At 41.5% G+C, this 20,149-nt stretch overlaps 1 protein-coding gene across 1 annotated transcript; it reads right to left on the minus strand.

The window, feature by feature from the left end:
- Positions 1 to 8,290: 8,290 nt before the first annotated feature.
- On the minus strand, positions 8,291 to 18,809 carry LOC122841734 (CYFIP-related Rac1 interactor B-like). The gene is made up of 11 exons (XM_044135302.1): positions 18,655 to 18,809; positions 12,858 to 12,931; positions 12,638 to 12,759; positions 12,092 to 12,197; positions 11,762 to 11,898; positions 11,610 to 11,687; positions 10,664 to 10,780; positions 9,803 to 9,882; positions 9,502 to 9,628; positions 9,177 to 9,247; positions 8,291 to 9,100 (listed from the first exon to the last, which is right to left on the minus strand). Exons 2-11 carry the CDS (start codon positions 12,928 to 12,930, stop codon positions 9,031 to 9,033), a joined length of 981 nt encoding a protein of 326 aa, XP_043991237.1. The 5' UTR covers position 12,931; positions 18,655 to 18,809; the 3' UTR covers positions 8,291 to 9,030.
- Between the last annotated feature and the right edge of the window lie 1,340 nt (positions 18,810 to 20,149).

The raw sequence follows: 20,149 nt of genomic DNA on the forward strand, positions 1-20,149 counted from the left end.
TCAGGTTTCGTTTGAACGTTTATTAAATTGATAAAAATCATTCCAGGTATTTTCCTGTAAACATGAACAGTTGTGGGTTTTATGTGGATCCGATCATCCATCCATCTCCGCTCGTTTTGGGCTCCTGGTGAACTTTGACCTGAACCTCAGCAGCTTGTGATGTCATTGACATCCTGACTCCGTCAGCCTGGACGCTGCCAGACCTCCTGCTGGTTCTCACTTCCTGTTTGGTTCTCCTGAGCGCCGCAGCGTTCCTGATGGATAATCATTGATCCTCCAGTCATGCAGGAAATCATCCGGCGGTTCAGCAGCTTCTCACTGTTACTTTAACTACACCAAACTCTGAAGAACTGCTTCAGTCTGTTTGTTACGTCTCATATTTCAAACTGACAGAACATCCTTCTTCTTCTTCTCTGGGCTTTTCCCTTCAGCCAATCATCTGTCTTCATTTAGTCCCGTCTCAGTATTATAAAGTTTGGATCATTCTTTCTCTCATGATTCGTTTTCTGAACAGATCCAGTCTGACCCGTTTCTCCTCCACATCTAAAGAACATCTAGTTGACTTTTAAAATCTTTCTGGGCTTCAGATTTTGTGTTTTAAAGGTTAAATATTTTTAATTCAATAATATTATAGACAGAAAATACTTTTTAACAGCATGTAATCCCAGTGTAATGAACGGAAACTGTTGCCTTCTGCTCATGTAGCATCAGCCTGAAGACGAACGAGCGAAAATTAATTTCATCTTTTCATGGAGATGTTTTTAGTGATGCGTTCAGGTGCTGCTGCTTAATATCCTGGTGTTTTATTTTTTCAGTGTGTTAATATTACCTGTTGTAAAATATCCTATAAAGAGATTTGATCTGATTTGTAGCTGTATGTTACATTATATGCTGATGACATTCAGTTATTTCTATAGATATACATATGCTCATAGTTATATGTAATAGATAGATATATGGATGTAGACATTATGCATCATCACATTTTGCATTAATTCTTCCACAGAATTAAAGGTCAGAGGTCATTCAGTCTGTTTTCAGTTTCTCTCATCTCCTTGACAACAGTAATGTTTTCTTCTCCGGTCTGTTAAGCATTCACTGTTGCTCCCAGCTGAACAGTTAACCAGGTCTGAAATACACACACACACACACACACACACACACACACACACACACACACACACACACACACACACACACACACACACACACACACACACGCAGACACACACACACAACTCAGAGGAAATTCTTCTAAACTGTCAGTTTTTATCTTCACAGCCTGAAATGTCCCATAAATTGATCTCTGATCTGCTGGAAGCGTTTGGATGAATTCGACCAATCAGATCCTCAGCAGCCTGTCAGGTGACAATATTACCTGTTGAGACCAAACTCACCTTTTCCTCCTGCTCCCTAAACCTCTGGTGACCTTTTGACCCCTGAAGGCAGAGGTGGGTCTTCGATGCAGCAGCAGGCTGGCAGGTCACCGCCGACCAAACCTGTTCACATGTGACCGGTTTATTAGGTCTCTGTTTAGATACCAGTGAGAAACATGATGATGATGATGATGATGAGGAGGAGGAACTTCTCTTCATCATCTTCATCATCATCAACCTTCTTTCTGCAGAAACTCCAGATGTTCAACACATCCAGGTTTATTCAAAGTTTCTGTTCCTGGAGAACTCGGTTCTTTTGACCCGACCCGGTTTATTCTGCTGCCCAGAACCAGGTCAGCATCTTAATCCTGGATCAAATCAGAACCACATTAAACGCTGCAGGTGTTGTATTATCTGGTTCTATAAATAACTCAGCAGCTGGTTCCGGTCCAAACACCCGGATCAACCTTCTGGTTTTTCAAGTGTTTTTGGTTTGAAGGTGGAGCTGCGGGCCTGAACCCCCGTGACGGGCGCAGCTCCTCTGGGACTCCATGATGCCCCCCGCCTCCGCCTGCAGGGTTTTCCTGCGTCGGTTGGTCGCCTCCCCACGCTGCGCGGAAACCGAAAGCATTTCAGTCAGCAGACCACCGTCTGTTTCCACTGCGCTGCTTCACACATGCAGCTTCACTCTGATCGAACGGCGGCTCGTTTCTGAACCACAGAAGAAAAACTGAAACTTCAACCAAACATTTTGGTCAAAAAATCACAAGTTCATGTTGCTAAAACCATTTACTTCAGGATTGAAGTGGAAATGCTTTAAATTTCACATTAAAATCATTCAGTTGTGGCTGATGTAAATCTGATCTGCGATGTTTTGGTCGGAGTTCCTGGCTGTCGCAGATCCACAGTATCCTGTTGGATAAATGCAAATAAGGCACATCAAGCCCCGCCCACTTCGCACGGCGCAGCGCTCCACTCCACCATTTCTGAAGTTTATTAGCAGATTATCGGCTCACTGGATGCATTTGGGTTTTTTGTTCTCTAACACAAAAACAATAAAAGCAAAGCCAAACTGTTCATGTGAAAACTATACTATTCAATACCTGCAGTACAGTTCTGTCCTCTAGGAGCTAACAGCTAGCACACAGCTAACGTTAGCAGAAAGCCCAATGCTACTGCTAGCAAAACAACAGCCAGGACGTCACATCAACACGATAAATTCATGATTTCATGTCTGAAATAGTCAGAATGAACAGACTGTTGATCAGGACCAACGTTTCAGTGGAGAACATCCTGGAAGAGCCGGTCAGGTCTGAGTTTCTGGGGAACGTTTGTTTGTCTGATGCACTTCAAGGACGTGTGTTTCAGAAAGTCGGTGTGGAGGGAAGGAGCAGTCAGTCGTTACGCCCAACAACCCAACAGTTCAACTGATCCACTCGTAGTTTTGGCTTCTTTGAATTTGGACTTCAACATTTCTGGATGGATTTGTGAAATTGCTTAAAAGGAAATCCATGACTTGTCAGCAGTTCTGCAGCAAACACTGTGATGTAATTATTCAAAAAAAACCTAAAGAAGAAAACTGAATGGATTGAAAACATAACCTATCAGAATATTTTACAGCAATTTTACATTTTTTATTGCGACTTTATAGCAAGTCACAGTAAAAACAAAACATTAATACTTAACTAGAGGAAACTAAATTCCACTGCTTCAACCAATGGAAGCCAAAAAACTCAAAACTTGTCCATCAAAAACATTCAAAGTTCTGGTTGGACTAAGAGGTTCATTACAAGAACTCACCATGAACTAGAAATTATTTACTTGTACAACAAAACTAAATGTGTGTCAGATTTTCACTCATTTTCCCTTTAATTTTATGATTTTCCTGATTAAATGAAGTTTATTTATAAATATAATAACCTTTCTGCCTGAAGACACTAAAAAAACTGCAAAACAGCCGAAACACTGAGACAGAGCTGCTTTTGAAACATAATAAATGGAACATTGATCAGCATATTTAATGATTATTGATGATTGTGATGATGCCTCTCATCAGGATGATTGTTTCTGGTTTCCCTGAGACTTTATTATGTTTATGACTTTTATTTTTGTGTTTTTATGAACACTTTGAGCTGCGTTGTTGATGAAATGTGTTATAAACCTGATTGACTGAAGCAGAAATATCAGCCCAGAGAGAAGGAGATGGAGAACAACGACCCCAGACTGGGATTTGAACCTGCAGCCTCTCTCTGCCAGGCAGACACAGCTCCGTAAAGTAAAATAAACTTTTAAATTTAAGAAAAAAAGGATTTTCTGTGATTATTGTTTTATCTGCAACAAATAAAATTCAGGAAGAAAGAAAACAACAATGACAAAAATCTTCCAAAACAATCAAAGACGAGTCACTGAAGGAAACATGACAGACTTTACACATTTTAGGGGGAATTTCCCTTTAAACGCATCAGTTGTTGTGTGAACTGAAGGCAGAAACATTAAATAATTTTAGGCTGAGTGAGTCAGAGCGCAGCGTGAGTCACGGTGTGTCCCGCTGCAGAGCGGAGGCAGAGTGAGGCTGCGGGATCACAGCGTCTGCTGCTGCTCAGCTGGAGTGTGACTGAAAGCCGCAGCCTGAGGTGACTTTCCATCCAGATGTTTTACGCCACTTTCTGTCAGCAGGTAGAAAAATACAGAGTGGAAACTCCAGAAACCCAAGAAAAGGTTTTACAGAAGGAGAAATGAGAGAAACTGGTTCAGCATCTGGAGGTTTTAGAGGAATATGTCAGAAAAACTGTCGACATGTAATATTAATATCGAAGTTCTGGCACCAACTTTTACTGATGTTATTCATATTAACTGTTTTTTTATAGTTCCAGCAGATTAAGGTTTTTAAATAAATTTACCTTAATCTGCATTAATGCACACGGTGGAAACTGTTTCAGCTCTTCCACTCTGGGGACTTCAGCCAATCAGCACTGAGGAACATAAATGCTGGTCCTGGATTGGCTGCTTCTAAAACACCAACCAATAGAGCGTCAGCTAGCATGCTAACATGTATCTGAGCTTCCTAAGTTGTTTTAGTAGCAAATTTTCTGAGGATAATTTAGAGAAGGAGAAAATCTGAGAGCAGAATGGAGTTTGGTCTGGTTCAACACTGTGAAGAAACAAACACCATGCAGCCAGCATGCTGAGGTCAGTCCTCAGTCCAGGTGGTTCTGATGTCCTCTCTGGTCCAGCTGCTGGTTCTGTTCTGGTGTCTTACTTTGTCCTCTAAACTCTCTGGTTGGTTTTTGCTTCACAACCTTCTCCAGGCTGCAGGCATCTCTGTTTATAGTGTTTTTCCAACAGACTTTTTCCTTCCACTCAACTTTCCATTGATAGTATTTATCAGAAATGGACAATTTTGTCAAAACATCTGATTTTAGATGTGATGCTATAATGATCTGAGAGTTAACATCTACATGTAACGATATGATCTGGTCAGATTATTATTATTATGAACAATGGTCGGGTTCTTTCTGAACCCGGTGGATCAGAACCTGCAGTTTCCTAGCAACCATTTATCTCTGACTGAAGCTCTTTATACACTCAGGATATTTTCCAGAAATATCTCAGCGTCCCTGCTGGACCTCCTGCTGTCCTTTCTGAACGTTCAGCTTCCTGTTTTTGCTTCTCGTTGGATTCAGATTCAGATAATTCTGGTTCTGGTTCTGGTTCTGATGGAGGTTTCTTCCTGTTGAAGGAGAGTTTTTTCTCTCTGATGGAGGAGTGAACGCTGCAGGTCAACGACTCGATCCGATCTCCTTAGGTAGAAACTTTTAAACTAATCTGAATAATTAACTGAATTAACTGATTGATCATCAACTGGAATAAATGATCAACAGGTTCATCTCAGCAGCTCGTTTTAAAACTTTAAAACCAGTTTCACTGCTTCTGAACAAAAGAAGGACTTTTTTTTTGAAAACCCAGCGATGGAATCAGGTCTGTTCCAAACAGTTTTTATTCTGCAGGTGATCTGTTGGTTCAGGAATGAGAGAAAAACCAGACAGAAATGAGAGTGAGGCAGATAAACCTCCATCCTGCTGCGGCTGATGAGCTCCGGCCTCCGACAAGCCGCCTGTCAGTCACACCCAGCAGTTTCCTGTTCCGGTCCACCGACAGGAAGGAAGCTCCTTATATGGAGCTCTAATACTGACATATTCAGGCCAACAGAAAATTGATTCAGTCTTAAAACATGTTCGGTATCTGGATAAATGATTACATCTGAAAATTATTAACATTGCATTAACAGTTTCTAATGTTGAAATTTAGCCAAAAGTTTAAACAACGTTTCAAAAACTTTTAAAATTTTCTTCATTTTTCTCTGAGACGGTCTGACAGACAGACCGGGCTCATTTACCAAACCCTGACTCCTAAAACCCTCACGATAAAAACTAAAGGTTCATTTTATTTAAACAGGTTGATTTAACCCTCTGGGTTCAGCGCGGCGGTGAAATGAAGCTGCAGCAGCTGACAGGAAGCAGCGCTGAGCGTTTCTCCACCTGGGGGGCTGCCCCACTATCTGCCTGATAGCAAATAAAAACTCTCATTCATGTTTATTTTTAGCTGCAGCAGCTGAAGAAACGTTGATAAAACTAATAATATCTGACCTGAATAGAGTCGGTTATGGTGAAAAACTGGATCCAAAGCCTCAGGAGATAAACACGAAGCCCTGATGATCCCCACAGGCGTTGTCATGGTTACTGAACAACTGAAACGTAAACAGTTTAAAAGCTGAATGTTTGAGACTCATTTACTGGCTAGAGGTTTCACTAAACTTCCTTCAGGACCAGATATGTGGAACAAACAGGTTTTATTGTTAACCGTCAGTTTGAGGCGATTTGAGCTTCATCCTGCTGGTCAGACTGACCTGGAGAAGATTTAATACTTTAAACTGAGAAACTGAAAACTGCTGCACAGTTTGATGAGTTTGTTGCTCTGAGGATTTTCAGTTTGACCTGCTGACTCAACAGGAAAAGACAACAGGTGGACCTGCAGCTTCACCTCTTCAGCTCACATTAATTAAGAAGCAGCATTCAGCATCTATGCACCAAAAATCTGGAACAAACTTCCAGAAAACTGTAAAACAGCTGAAACACTGACTTCCTTTAAATCTCAAGTAAAATCCCACTTGTTTAGAGTTTTATTTGAAACGTAATCAATTGCAAATTTATTGACGGAATCTGACTTGATGTTGTTTTTATTGTTGATTCTCTGTTGCATTGTATTTTTGTGTTTGATTTGATGTAAAGCTCTTTGAAATGCCTTGCTGCTGAAATGTGCTATACAGATAAAGTTTGATTGATTGATTCCTGCCTCGTCTCCTCACAGGTCCAACCACCACGAACACATGACCAATTCTGCCCCCTGCAGGCCGCAGTGGTCATTACAGCCACAGATCCAGAATCAGAAAACCTGAAACAGACACTAAATATTCCTCAAAAGGTAAATAAATATACATTTTAAAACATGAATTAGCAGATAGTTATTATTTACATAATTCTAAATATTAATTTGTATTAATTAATATTAGCAAAGACTAATATTAATATTAATATTAGTCTTTGCTCTAACTCAACCCGACCCGGATCACTTTTCCTGACCCTAAACTTGGTTCGTTAATTAAATGAGATGAAGCTGTGAAAAAAATCCACCAACTTGGGATTCTTTAGTTTCCTTCAGTGTCACAGAGGGAAACTACTCCATCAAACAGGATGTTAAATGTCTCACAAGCAGCTCAGTACAGAAGCAAAGGGAAACCCTGACCTTTGACCTCTGGTTGGGCCAGCTCCACTCAAGGCCCGGTTTCTTTCTGAACGGCCACCAGGGGGCAGTGATGTCTAGAGGAGGGTGCTGGAGCATCAGACAGTGTTGGAAGAATTTTATATTTTATTATCATTTATTTGCTTTACCTTTACTTTAAATCACGTGGCGTACCCCAAGACTCAATCCTGGGGCCCCTTGTATTTAGTTACCATGACAACTCATATGGTGCACAGCTCTACATTACTGTCACCAGGATCAGCTCAGTTCTTTCAGAGCAGATCATTCTGCTGCCATCTAGTGGCTAACGTAAAATATTTCAAGTGAAACTGTGAAATATTTGGGTCACTTACTGGAGGAAAAACAAGTTTTTGTTTTTTTATTGGTGGATTTTTTTTTCTGGTTGAACAAAGAGAAAAGATTAGACTATTTAGATTAAAAAGACAAAGTTGAAACATTGATATTAAAGTTGAAATATTAAGAAAACACTCAGGGGTCATAATATTGAGACAAAGTGATCAAACATTTCGACATGTTTGATCAGGTTTCAGACACTGAAGGAGATTTAAACTCGCTCAGCGTCATCATGTCATTTCCACTCCACAGCCATGTGTAACCATGGCAACATGGTATTGTTTTCAGATCCAGGAGCGGCTGATTGGCTTCTGAACTTTAACCCCAAATCCCAGAGGAGCTTAACAGGAGGCTTCATGGATGCAGAGAGATCGGATCCTCAGGGCCCCTGCCTGCATGTTTCAGGTGTTTCCCTGCTGCCACACCTGGACTGAATCCGTTTCTGCAGGACTTGATGGTCATGCAGTCATTTGGATCAGCTGTTCTGAATTGAGAAGCACTACCCTACTCCAACATCTTTCTAACGAAACGACCAAACAGACAGAAAGAGGAGCAGCAAAAGCAAAGGAGCTGGATCAGCAGTGCCAGCCAACAGCTGATGGTTTTATTCAGGATGAGTTACTGTGGAGTATCGTCTGCTGCCTTTGGGGAAAATAAAGGAATTTTTAACTGAATTTGTTTTTTTTTTCTTCTTTTCAGAAACCAGGAATTTGAGCCTTAAAGTTTTTCTTATAAAGATGAAAACAAACTTTTTTATTTTTATTAAAAATGTAAAAATTTTATTTGGCCAAAACATCATTTAAAACAATAAACCTGCAGCATCGAGACACAAAGAAACTTAAAGCTCAAAACACATAGCATCAGGTCAAAGGTCGAGAACAACAAAATCCTCATCAGTGGGAGGATCTTCCTCACATCCATACCAAATCATCATCATCATCATCATCATCATCATCATCACAGAGGTTCGTTCCGCTTCCTGACCTCCATGAAGACGTGAAGCAGCTGAAATGTTTGGACCAGTCCATGTTCTCAGGCTTCCAGTGTAAGACTAAACGCACCACACAGAAGTACTGGGAGGAAATAACCCAACAGTCGGTTCTGAGTCAAAGAGCTGTCAGGAAACACCAGAGAGACGGAAACATTTCCGTTCCTACAGAGTAAAGCTGAGACGTCGTCACTGAATCTGGAACAAAAGCAGTTAGTCGATGTAATTATCGCTGCAGCCTTTAGGGGGAGCTAGCGCATCAGTTTAACGTCCAGCGTCGTTCAGCCCAGCATCAGTAACCAGGAGGCAGAATTAAACCTGAATGCAAACACTGATCTTCCTCCCTTCCTCAACAATAAACATCCTATTTTTGAACTTACAATATAAAAATAATAATAAAAAAATAAAATACAAAGTAAAGACAAAAAACTGAAGTTTTGTTCAGTAGTTCTTCTGAAATTTGGACCTTAACACTTCCTGTCGCTCCGTTCCTACTCAGTGCTGAAGAAGAAGTTAGTTGGCCTGCAGCATGTTCTTGATCTGCTTGGAGGTAGTCTCATCGTTCAGGTGCTTGGTGGTGTACCTGGAGGCAGAGGGGGGTTAGAGGGGGGGTTGGATGTACGGTTGGATGTACGGTTGGATGCCTCTCTCTCTCCTACCTCAGGGCGTTCAGCAGTCCCTCCACGCTGCTGGGCGGCTGATCTTTCAGAACCTTGATGCAGCCCTTCATCTGAAAACACAACCCGTCAATCTAGAACCTGCAGAACCGCTTCTGGATCAGGAGGTTCTGATCGGTTCTGTTTCTGATTTTAAATGTTGCATTATTTTACTGATGCAGATGACAGAACATCAAAGCTGCAGTATGAAACTCTTTTGAAAAATGTGTTTTTCTACATATTTGTTAAAATTATTATCAAATGTTCATAAAAGAAAACAAACATGGAGGATAAAACTCTGCGGTTCCGGATGTTGGGCGTGACGTACGTCTATGTTGGAGGTTTTGACGAAGGCGCCGGCCGGATGGACGTGGTCGTACAGGATGATGACGCCGACCATCACACGCAGGCAGAACAGAACCGTCTCCTCACTGGCGAAGCGACTGCGGTACTCCCTGCTCACACACACACGCACACACACACACACACACACACACACACACGCACACGCACACACACACACACACACACACACACACGCACACGCACACACGCACACACACAGTGAGCGTCGGGCCGAAGCGGCGGAGGAAGACCCTACAGGTGATGAAGATGCGTTCAGGACTCACGGCGTCTCCAGCATCACTTTGCACACGCAGGCCATGGTGCTCAGACAGACGGTCGTGTTCTCGATGGGAACCTCGGGGTTCTGGACAGCAGAGACAAACGGATCATCAAACTGGGAAACCGCTGCGCTGCAGATGCATGATGGGAGAAAATCCCACAGCTCCACTACTGTAGCTTTCTTTGTAGACGAGTTATTTTTATGAGTTATGAAGTCAAATGGTCACAAAAATACTCAAATTACATCCAGAATTACAAATAAAACTTTTTAATTTGGTTGTGATAAAAGTTTGGACCAGTGGTTCTGAAACCAGACCCAAACCGGGCAGAACTGCTACATGTTCGGTACCAAAGAACCCATCTTGGACCTGCAGGAACAAACCCACCAGGATTGGTTCTGCTGCTTAAAGTAGGAGGAGTGCGCCCCCTGCTGGTGAGCTCAGCAAACAACGGCTGCTGCTGACACTGAAAACCTGATCACATCAGTTCTGCTGTTCAATAATCAATAATTACACAAAAACTGGAAGATTTATCAGTTAAAACTACATTCAGAACTGCATGTATTGATTAATGTATTGATTTAGTAAATCTGAAGGGACGGATTTGTTTTAAATTTAAGTTTAAAAGTTTCTCCCGTTAATCACTGATTGTTTCACCAACATTAATCTGGAAAATGTGTAAAAATTTACAAAAGCATTTCTTCTTCATTTTCACCTTACAGTGACAGAAGATTACATCTATATTCCCATAAATCTGTATTTTCTGATGAGTCTCTGCAGAGCAGACGGTCAGTAGAAATATTGGACCAACCAGAACCAGAACCCGTCCTGGAGGAAAGAACCCCATTAAATGACAGATAAACTCACATCTGAGACGAACTTTGACGTGGCGTCGCTCAGCATCTTCAGCATGGGCGTGGCGCTGGCGTAGAACAGAGACATCCGATTGGCCAGCTCGTTGTTGACATCACTGCCCGAGTCCGACTGAAAAACCAGAAACCAGCAGAACCCAGAGACTCACAGCGACCCGAAGAACATTTCCACAGAGGAGAAGGTTTCATCCAGGTTACACAGCAAAGATGGTGCAAGAAACTTTACATTTTAAATTAAAATTTTTATCTGATTTTGTCACAAAGTGATATCTGAGAACAGAAACGAGAGTTTGGATTGAAAACTGAGGCAGATTAGAGCCGACAGGATTAAATCCCTCAGTGGTCAGTTTATCTCACCTCATAACTCACAAAGACAAACTTTCAGATCGTCTGACATCCTGAGATTTCAGGTTGTTTTCATTGGAAACAGAAGAGGACCGAGGACACGTCCCTGTGGCGCACCAGGTTTAACAAACAGAGAATCTTTCTGATCTAATTCTACTTTATGAGGAGCCATTTGTGAAATTAACAGCGATAAATAATATTTCCAACATGTTTTCATTCATTTCAACTGTTACAGCTTCAAATTACATATTTAAACTTGGATGAAAAATATTTAGCTTGGCAGATGAATATTAAACTTTCTAACTAAATATTTAGCAAGCTAATTATTTCAGTGTTTTACTAACTAAATATTTAGGTTTCTAACAATCGTTGTTTCTTTTCTTCTGTTCCTTTATGTCGTTTTAAAGACAATAAAGGAGTTTACCATCACAGTGATCGGCTGCGGTGAGGAGATTCAGCGTCTCCAGCAGAAGTTTATACAAAGATTCACAAGATCCAGCTTTTATTTTGATAGTGCACTTCCACTAATCAGTAAGTGAATTTGCATATGAACTAAATATTTAGTTTGGAGTTGAATCTTTGTACGAGTTTCTTACCGACATGTTGTTGATCCGCATGCGGCTGATGGTTCGCCGGTAGTAGCTGAAGTCGTTCTGGATGGCCGGGTTGGTCATCTGAAACGGGACAGAGTCAGAGCGATGAAGAGGAGGGACCCAGAGGAAGAGGAGGAGGATGAAGAGCAGCCGACCTTCAGCTCGTCGAACCGCAGCGTGAAATGCAGGATGTGGGCGAACTGACGGGCCAGCGCCTGTTTCTGCTCCAGATGTTGGGTCGGAGTCGAGTCGGCGCTGGTGAGGACGTCCAGCAGGCAACGCAGGCTGGATTCTGACGGAAACACACGGAAACTCACCACGGCACCGTGCAAAAGTTTTAAACCACATTTCTTAACGTTTTGAAACAACTAAAACTATGACCAAGACTTTAAACATTTAGAGAACCAATCCGGAAGGAAAACATGAAGAAAAGTGGGTCAGGTTGGTAGTTTGAAACCCTGCCATTGCAGAAAAGCGTTAGTTACCCAGTTTCTGTGAAAACTCGTAGAAGGTTTTGAGTTTGGCGACCAGAGGAACCACAGCGGCCCAGGCCGCCTCCTGAACGCCCTCAACGTTTGGGTTCTGGATGGCCTGAAAGCAACAACGACACTTCAACACCAGGAACTGAGCTCAGCACACTTTCAAAATAAAATCCTCTGTGCTTAGTACCTTATGAAGAAAAGCTTTTCAGCATTTCTCTCTGATTTCCAACAAACTCATCGATGTTTTCATAAAGAGCTAAATTAAAGTCTAGAATGACCATGTTTTCATTACTTCATGTTGCCGTTTGTAAAGTTAGACAGCCACAAATTAACAGAAATAATGTGAATTGTTGAATCTTTCAGTAAAAATGGGGATTAGTTTTTCAAAGTCTTGTTTTCTCCATCTTATTAATTCAATTATAAACGTCAAAGTTTCAAACTAAATATTTATTTAGTAAGTGAAATGTCTGAATGGTAGTTTTAAATCCAGCTCTTTGAATGTTTAGTCTATGTTTTATTATATTTTCATAGATTCATCAAGCTGCTCGCCTGTCGTATTTCCTCTCCTGCTCCTTTGTACGTCTGCAGGTCCTCCAGGATGACCTTGGCCTCCGTCAGCACCTGGTTCACCTTCTCCCACACCTCCGTCTCTGACTGCGAAGGCTGAGCATCTGGAGGAACAGCCTGGAGTCATTATCCAAACATCTGCTGCTGCTAACAGCTGGACAGATTCAGACAGATTCAACTGGTCAGAGTCTCTGATTCCTACTTTCAAAGTCCAGGAAGAAGTTTCCAGCGTTGTTGTCGATGTCTCGGGTCAGCACCTTGATCAGGTTCCCCATGCTGCCGACACAAGAAGCAAAGGTAGCTTTAGACACACAGAAGAAAAGCTGTTAACCATGTCGCTAACGTTAGCATGCTAATGTTAGCACAGCACAGTGGGTCTGCTGGTCTGAGGTCCATTACTGAGAAAAACCTGAAGTGATGCTCCTCACTGGTTACCATGGTGACACTATGATGCTCGGGGTTGAAGGCATTTTGAACGTCCAGATTTTTTCCTAAAGACTTGATCTAAAAAGATCTAAAAAGATATAAACAGATTCTACATCACCCAACCAACAGGAACTCATAGAAATGATCTGACAGATGAAAAATATTCATTTACTGAAACAATCCTCACATTCACATGACAGAACTACAACTATGATGCTAATGCTAATGCTAATATTCAATCATTAAAAATACTGTTAGCCAGCTAGCACAATTTCTGCTAACCCATCCATCCATCTTATCCTGGTTGGGTCGTGGGGTCAGCAGTTTCAGAAGGGAGGCCCAGTCTTCCCTCTCCAGTCTCTTCTTCCAGCTCCTCCAGGAATCCCAAGGCGTTCCCAGGAATCCCAAGGCGTTCCCAGGAATCCCAAGGCGTTCCCAGGAATCCCAAGGCGTTCCCAGGAATCCCAAGGCATTCCCAGGAATCCCAAGGCGTTCCCAGGAATCCCAAGGCATTCCCAGGAATCCCAAGGCGTTCCCAGGAATCCCAAGGCGTTCCCAGGAATCCCAAGGCGTTCCCAGGAATCCCAAGGCGTTCCCAGGAATCCCAAGGCGTTCCCAGGAATCCCAAGGCGTTCCCAGGCCAGCAGAGAGACATCGTCCCTCCAGAGTGTCCTGGGTTTCCCCTCCTCCTGGTGGGACATGAACTCCTCACCAGGGAGGCGTCCAGGAGGCATCCTGACCAGATGCTCCTCAACTGGACCCTCTCGATGTGAAGGAGCAGCAGCTCTACTCTGAGTCCCTCCTGGATTTCTAACTAACATTCAAATCTAAATTGAAATGTTAGCCTACTGTTAATAGCAACATTAGCATTTTAAATGCAGTGAGTGTTACTGTAAAATTATCAGTCATTGATGATGTTAGCCTAGCAATGGTCATGTTAGCATGCTAACCCATTTCATTATTATATTCCCCATACTCCAACACTAGTTTTCAAACATAAATGAACAGACTAAACAGATTGTCTTTAAACTTAACCAGAACTTTACATCTGAGTCAGAATTTACTGGTCAAATCTAAAGAAGAACCAAAGATACAAGTGAAAAACATTCAGCTGAGGTCTCACTTCCTAATTCTCACATCACGTGATGCAAGACAGGACATTAAAGTTTAAAGAACCGGAGGTAAAACAGAACTTCTAAATCCAGTTCAATCCAACTTCATTCTGTAAATAACAGCATGAAACTGGAGTCTGGGCTTCAGTTACCATGATGATGATGATGATGATGATGATGAGGATGAGGATGATGTGGAGGATTTGAAACATTTCGTGTGACTGAGGTTGAAATCGTTGTTAATAATCAGAAGTCCTTGAAATGTACAATCTGTTTTCATTTATCGTTTAAAAAACTTATAATCTCACTTTAGAGATTTTTTTTTAAATTGATTTAGCTGTTTTATTGGTAAATCCATTTTTAAAAATCTCTAAAGAGAGATTTCTAAAATTGGATTTACCAATAAATATTAGTAAAGACTAATAATTTAATATGCAGTAAAACTCCTCTTCATGGCCTTTGTGTTGGTTAAGTTTGTTTCTGATAAACTTTAATCCCATTTAAAGTAACAATCTTTGAGTGAGGAAACCCTGAAGCTGAAGTTAAAGCAGAAGTGAAGCTCGCAGCTTCACCTTTATCTGGAGAGCATTTCATGCTGTCGGGTAGATTTGCTCTTTGTGCTCTAAAGCGTTTGCCGCCTGACAGTTTGGCAGTTTGTGGCTGCAAGCTGAAGTGGAAGCGACGCCTTCGTGTTAAAAACGGAGAAAAGAGGAAGCAACAAAGTCTCTGAAAGTTTGGCCTAAATTTAAAACAGAGGAAGTAAAACGGGCCGAGCTGAGTTTCAGGTAAGAAAGGCAGAAAAGAACGACGGCAGAAACGATTCATCCCGGTTTGTAGAGCCCGGCGGTCCATTCGGTTCTGCTAAAGACTGCAAACAGAGGAAGACTTTGTTTCGCCTTAAAGCATCTGACCTTATTTTATTCTCCAAAACACAAAAAGTTGCAGATTTTCCTCCAGCAGAAACATTTAATTTACTTCCGTCAATAAATAAAACTTTAGTTTTCTTCCAGTTGGAAGCGTTTTGAGCCGCCGGTTAAAAACGACCTGCAGTTTCAGTGATCATATTTAACCCGAGCAGCTTTTTAAAATGGACTTTTACTTCCCCAAACCGAGCCGTAATGGACTCTCGCTCTGCGGTCAGGAATCTGACGCTTCTCGCCGCCGGCTGAGATTGGTGAACTCCTAATGTGGAAGTTTCACTTCGAGACACATTGGCTGCTTTAATCACAAAGTCATCTGATCGTTTCCTCCATTTCATGGACCTGCCTGGTTCCAGAAGGTTCTGGGTGTTTCCTTCAGTCTGACAGCTGATGATCAAACTAAACCAAAATACTAAGACGGGTCGTTTGACTGGTGACCAGAATCTGAGCCTTTGTTGGCCGTCCGGCCAGCCTGGACCCAACGGTTCGTCTTTCTAGGCGATGTTGGGTCGAGGTTCTTCATGTTGTCATAAACTGGATCAGTAAAACATCAGGAAACGTTTTTCCTGAGGACAGAAGCAGCTCAGTCCAGACAGGAGGCGTCCAGCACGTCGCTGCTCTGATCTGAGAGAGTTTGTTCATTTTTTGGGGATTCATCAGTTTGTTCCAGCATCCTGCAGGAGGTTCGCTGGTCTGACGTGGTTTTCTTGAACAGAAGCAGCTCAGTTTCTGTCCTACTTGTGCAAAAATCTTAGAGTGTTTTCCAACTTCCTTCTTCACCAGATGGAAACAAGATGGAGGCGTCAGATTTTAGCGTTGGAGGATTTCTCTTTAGTCTTTGGCTGAAGACCAGGAGACGTTTCTGCTGCTAGCGCTAGGCTAGGCTAACACGTTAGCTTTGGTTGGATTTAACCTGAATGTCCACTTACTGCTTCTGCAGGGAATGAAGTCAGAGGAGGTCAAAGGTCACGCAGAGTGATGTTATGGTTCCGGGTGAACAGAACTTTGACCCAGACAGCAGAACCTGAGGCTAACCGCTGCGGAAAACGACCAGCTGGTTCTGCAGAATCTAACGTCTAACAACAACGCCTCGCTGCTTTATGCAAACATCTTGGGTTGTTTTTTTAACTCTGTGGCGTTTCTAAATATATTGATGAGCTGAACCTCCAACTTCCTCTGTGTCAGCTGAAACGCAGCAATCAGAACCAGTTCTGACCGGGTTCTGGACCAGAGCGGAGGAAACCTGGGTTCTAATCTCTCAGAACGTTCAAACTGAAGCATTTTAACCCAAATATCTCTGATCATCTGACAGAATCATTCATAATTACCACATGAATCTATAAAGTTATTAATTTAATTCATATTAAAGAATCTTAACTTTTAAAATGGAAGAAAATGTTAAAGTTTCTCAATAAATCTGGAGTTTAACCTCTCAGTTTGGACTAGAATATAATAGAAATGTCCTTTATTGTTTCCAAAATGTGCATAAATGTTTGAGAATTAAATAGAAACTATTTCTATTAACAAACTGTGCAAAAGCAGAAATGTGTAAATATTAGCAGGGATGTGAATATTTACTGGGTTTGTTTTCTCTTTAAAGTTAAATACTTTTTTATAATTAAACAAAAAACATCTTGAGTCAGAATTTATAAATAAATTGTTTGACATGAAAATATTAATTTTGGGCTAATTATTTAACTTTAGACCATCCGCTCCTTTAGTCCGTAAAGTTTTAATTAACAAAAAAATAAACTCAGAAACTTTGACTTTTTCTGGAAATGAATAAAATCATAACCTTCATATAAATTCAGAACCAGAACCAGAACCAGAACCTCTGGTCCGGTCCGGTCGGCCCTGACCAGGTGTGTGGTGACATCATGCTTGGAGGCGGAGCTTCATATTCTCTAATGTTTCCTCTGATCTGAACTAAAGGTACTTTCATTCTCCAGCCTGTAGGGTCAAAGGTCAGAGGTGAAGAAAGTTCAGCTGCAGGTTGATAAAAACTTCTGGTTAAATTTTATTATGTTTTTATCAAGTGCTTTTATTCTGAAATGTGTATTTTATTGTGAAGAAAGAAGATGAGATCTAATCTGTTTTGGGGCTGAATCGTCTTCCTACACATGAGGTCAAAGGTCAAAGTGTTCATTTATAATCAGGTCATTGCCTGATATGGATCTAGTTATGGTTTTCTGTTCCTGAATGAAAGACGACAGAAAGACGACAGACGGACAGAAAGAGCTGAGCAGAAACTGAACGATGGTTCGAATCCCAAAACCAACTTCAGTTTCACTTTTTAAGCTTCATTTCACTGATTAAAGAATGAAAACATGACTGGAATGATGCAGAGCTGATGAATCTGGACCAGAGGGTCCGTTGGTAGATATAGATAAACTGCTGACTCTGCTCTTCTGCTTCAGTTCAATTCCCCACATTCTGCATCCCGGTCACGTGACCAGGTAGAGGTCATGTGACCCTTAAACACAAGATGGAAATGAACGACATCAGTTCTTCATATTGGCCCAGTTTATGTATTAATTTAAGTCAGTTTAAAATTTAATTAGAAAAGCAGAGAGAATATTAAACAGTTTTTTTATTTTTATATTTTTGTGTCCAGAATTTCAGGTTTCAAGCTGCTGAAAGACATAATAATGCTCATATTTTTAATATTTTGCAAATATTTTATAATGACAAAGGCTGAGAATGCAAAGCTTTCATTTTGATTCATTGATTACATAGATTTTAATAAGTTCAAAAATTTAGCGCGATTAATTTTTTTTTTAAGGCGTTAGCCTGTCAGTGAAGCTATTCAAGCCTAAAATAGCATTTCAATGCTAAACATGTAGCAGCTAATGCTAATGTCAGCATCCACAGTCCAGATTTCTAAAGAAGCTCCATGAATGATCAGGACTTCCTGAAACTCTGGAAAACTGAATGGATAGAGAAACATTTCTGATGGTTGAAGAACAGATTTATTCAATAATTTACCAGCAAAAACGTTTTCTGAATTGGATGCTTATGTTGTCAATATATAGCTTTTGATTAAAATGTGATTAATTAATTTCAGACATATTTGATTAAAATGTTTAATCAAGCCCCATGTCTAGTTAAAACATTAGTGCCTTGGGGACCGGAGCCCCCGGCCGCCTGTTCCCTCGCATCGCCCCTGGACGGAGCCGCGCTCAGCCCCTGATTTGTCGGGCCTCCCCGCTGGCGGCTCTGACAGTCTGAAGCGGAGTGAAAACGGAAATGAGCCCCGCTGCTGGTTGCGGGTAAACAGACTCGAACCTGCAGAGAGGCGCCAGGATTTGGAGGATTTTGTTCTCAGAATCTGATCTCAGACCGGAACCTCCATGTGGGTCAGAACCTGCATCGGAACCTCAAAGTTCTGCTGCAGGTTCTGCTCCTCCAGCAGCAGCGGTCTGCAGGACCTGACATGTCTGATCAGTCAGGATCCACCCTGAGATCTAACCCCCACCTCCGGCCCGGACCCCGCCGCCTCCACCCCTCCCCTCCCCTCCCGGCCGCGCAGCGCCGCGCTCACCTTCACTGATCGCTGATCGATGAGTGCGGAGCGGATCGATGGCCCGATGTGCCCGCGGTGCTCCAGGTGTCTCCCGGCGGCCCGCCTCCTCTACATGCTGGTGAGAGTCAACCCGGAAACCGGCGGCACGCAGCGCCGTTAACTATAAAAGGAGTGATTTCCTCAGGAGGAACTGAAGCGTGAGCCAATCAGAGAGCAGCAGGAGACAAGCTGGGCTCCGCCGCGCGCACAGACCCGAATGGACCATCGGAACCGTCCGCCGGCCCGAGCCCCCGCATCAGAACCTCTGGTTCCAGGTGATCATCCATGCCGCAGGTCCGCTCTGTGCGCAGGATCAAAGTTCCTCTGTGAAACCAGACTCCGTTTAAAATCCGTCTAAAATAAAACGTTTCCATCAGTTTCCATCTGTTGCTGAAAGATTTCCTGCTTCATCTTTACACAGAAGCATCTTCCACAAACTTTTATTTTATTCGGCTCATGAATTAAGTCATTGGTCGGATTAATTCTGACAAATAACATGAAAACATGAAGCAGTTCACAGCTGGCGTCAGGAATTTTTACTTCAAGGGATTTTTTTTTTGCCTTTTTCCTCCAAAAACTAAAAAATTTTTCCATTTGTGTCCTTTTATCGGATCACTAGAGGTGGGTGGCTCAATTAAAAATATTGGTAATATTGATACCAAGTCAGTTTCAATATCAGATCGATATCAGGGAGATCGAATCAATACTTCAGTTTCAGTTTCCCTCTTTATTTTTGCATTGTAGTTTCTCAATAATACTGTAAAAGAATTAACGTGGTTTGCTCTCCACTGGTCATTCTTTCACACTTTGTTTATTTAGAAAGCAATGCACACAAATTAGCTTTTATTGTTTATTAATATTATTTCATTAAAGTATTTTGTTGATGTTTAAACTTTATCTGAATTCTTCCCTAGGATTTTACTCATTAATGTTTAAATAATTCAAAAACCACAAAAATGCCAAAGTATGAGAAGTTTGATTATGAATCCTTCTTAAATAATAATTATTGGTTTTGGTAATATTGTCCCTGTAATTACTTGGTGTTGGATCGACATCATATTATAGAATCTCTGCTGATCATATTTACCTGTTTGTAAGGAAATCTGAGTTCATTTCACGGTTTCACTATCGCAGCATCTCAAGAGTCTGATGATGATGATGATGATGATGATGATGATGATGATGATGATGATGATGGTGATGATGATGATGATGATGATGATGATGATGATGATGATGATGATGATGATGATGATGATGATGATGATGATGATGATGATGATGATGATGATGATGATGATGATGATGATGATGATGATGATGATGAATACTTTATTAATCCCCAAGGGGAAATTCTGTAAGACAAAGAAGCTTAGTTCATTAATAATCTATATTAATTAATTTCATACCAACACAAACAGATTCAGAGACATTTTCTGTCCCTGAATGTCTGACTAATGTTTGTATTAAACTG

This window comes from Gambusia affinis, linkage group LG12 (genome assembly GCF_019740435.1).
Source record: "Gambusia affinis linkage group LG12, SWU_Gaff_1.0, whole genome shotgun sequence".
Lineage (NCBI taxonomy): Eukaryota > Metazoa > Chordata > Actinopteri > Cyprinodontiformes > Poeciliidae > Gambusia > Gambusia affinis.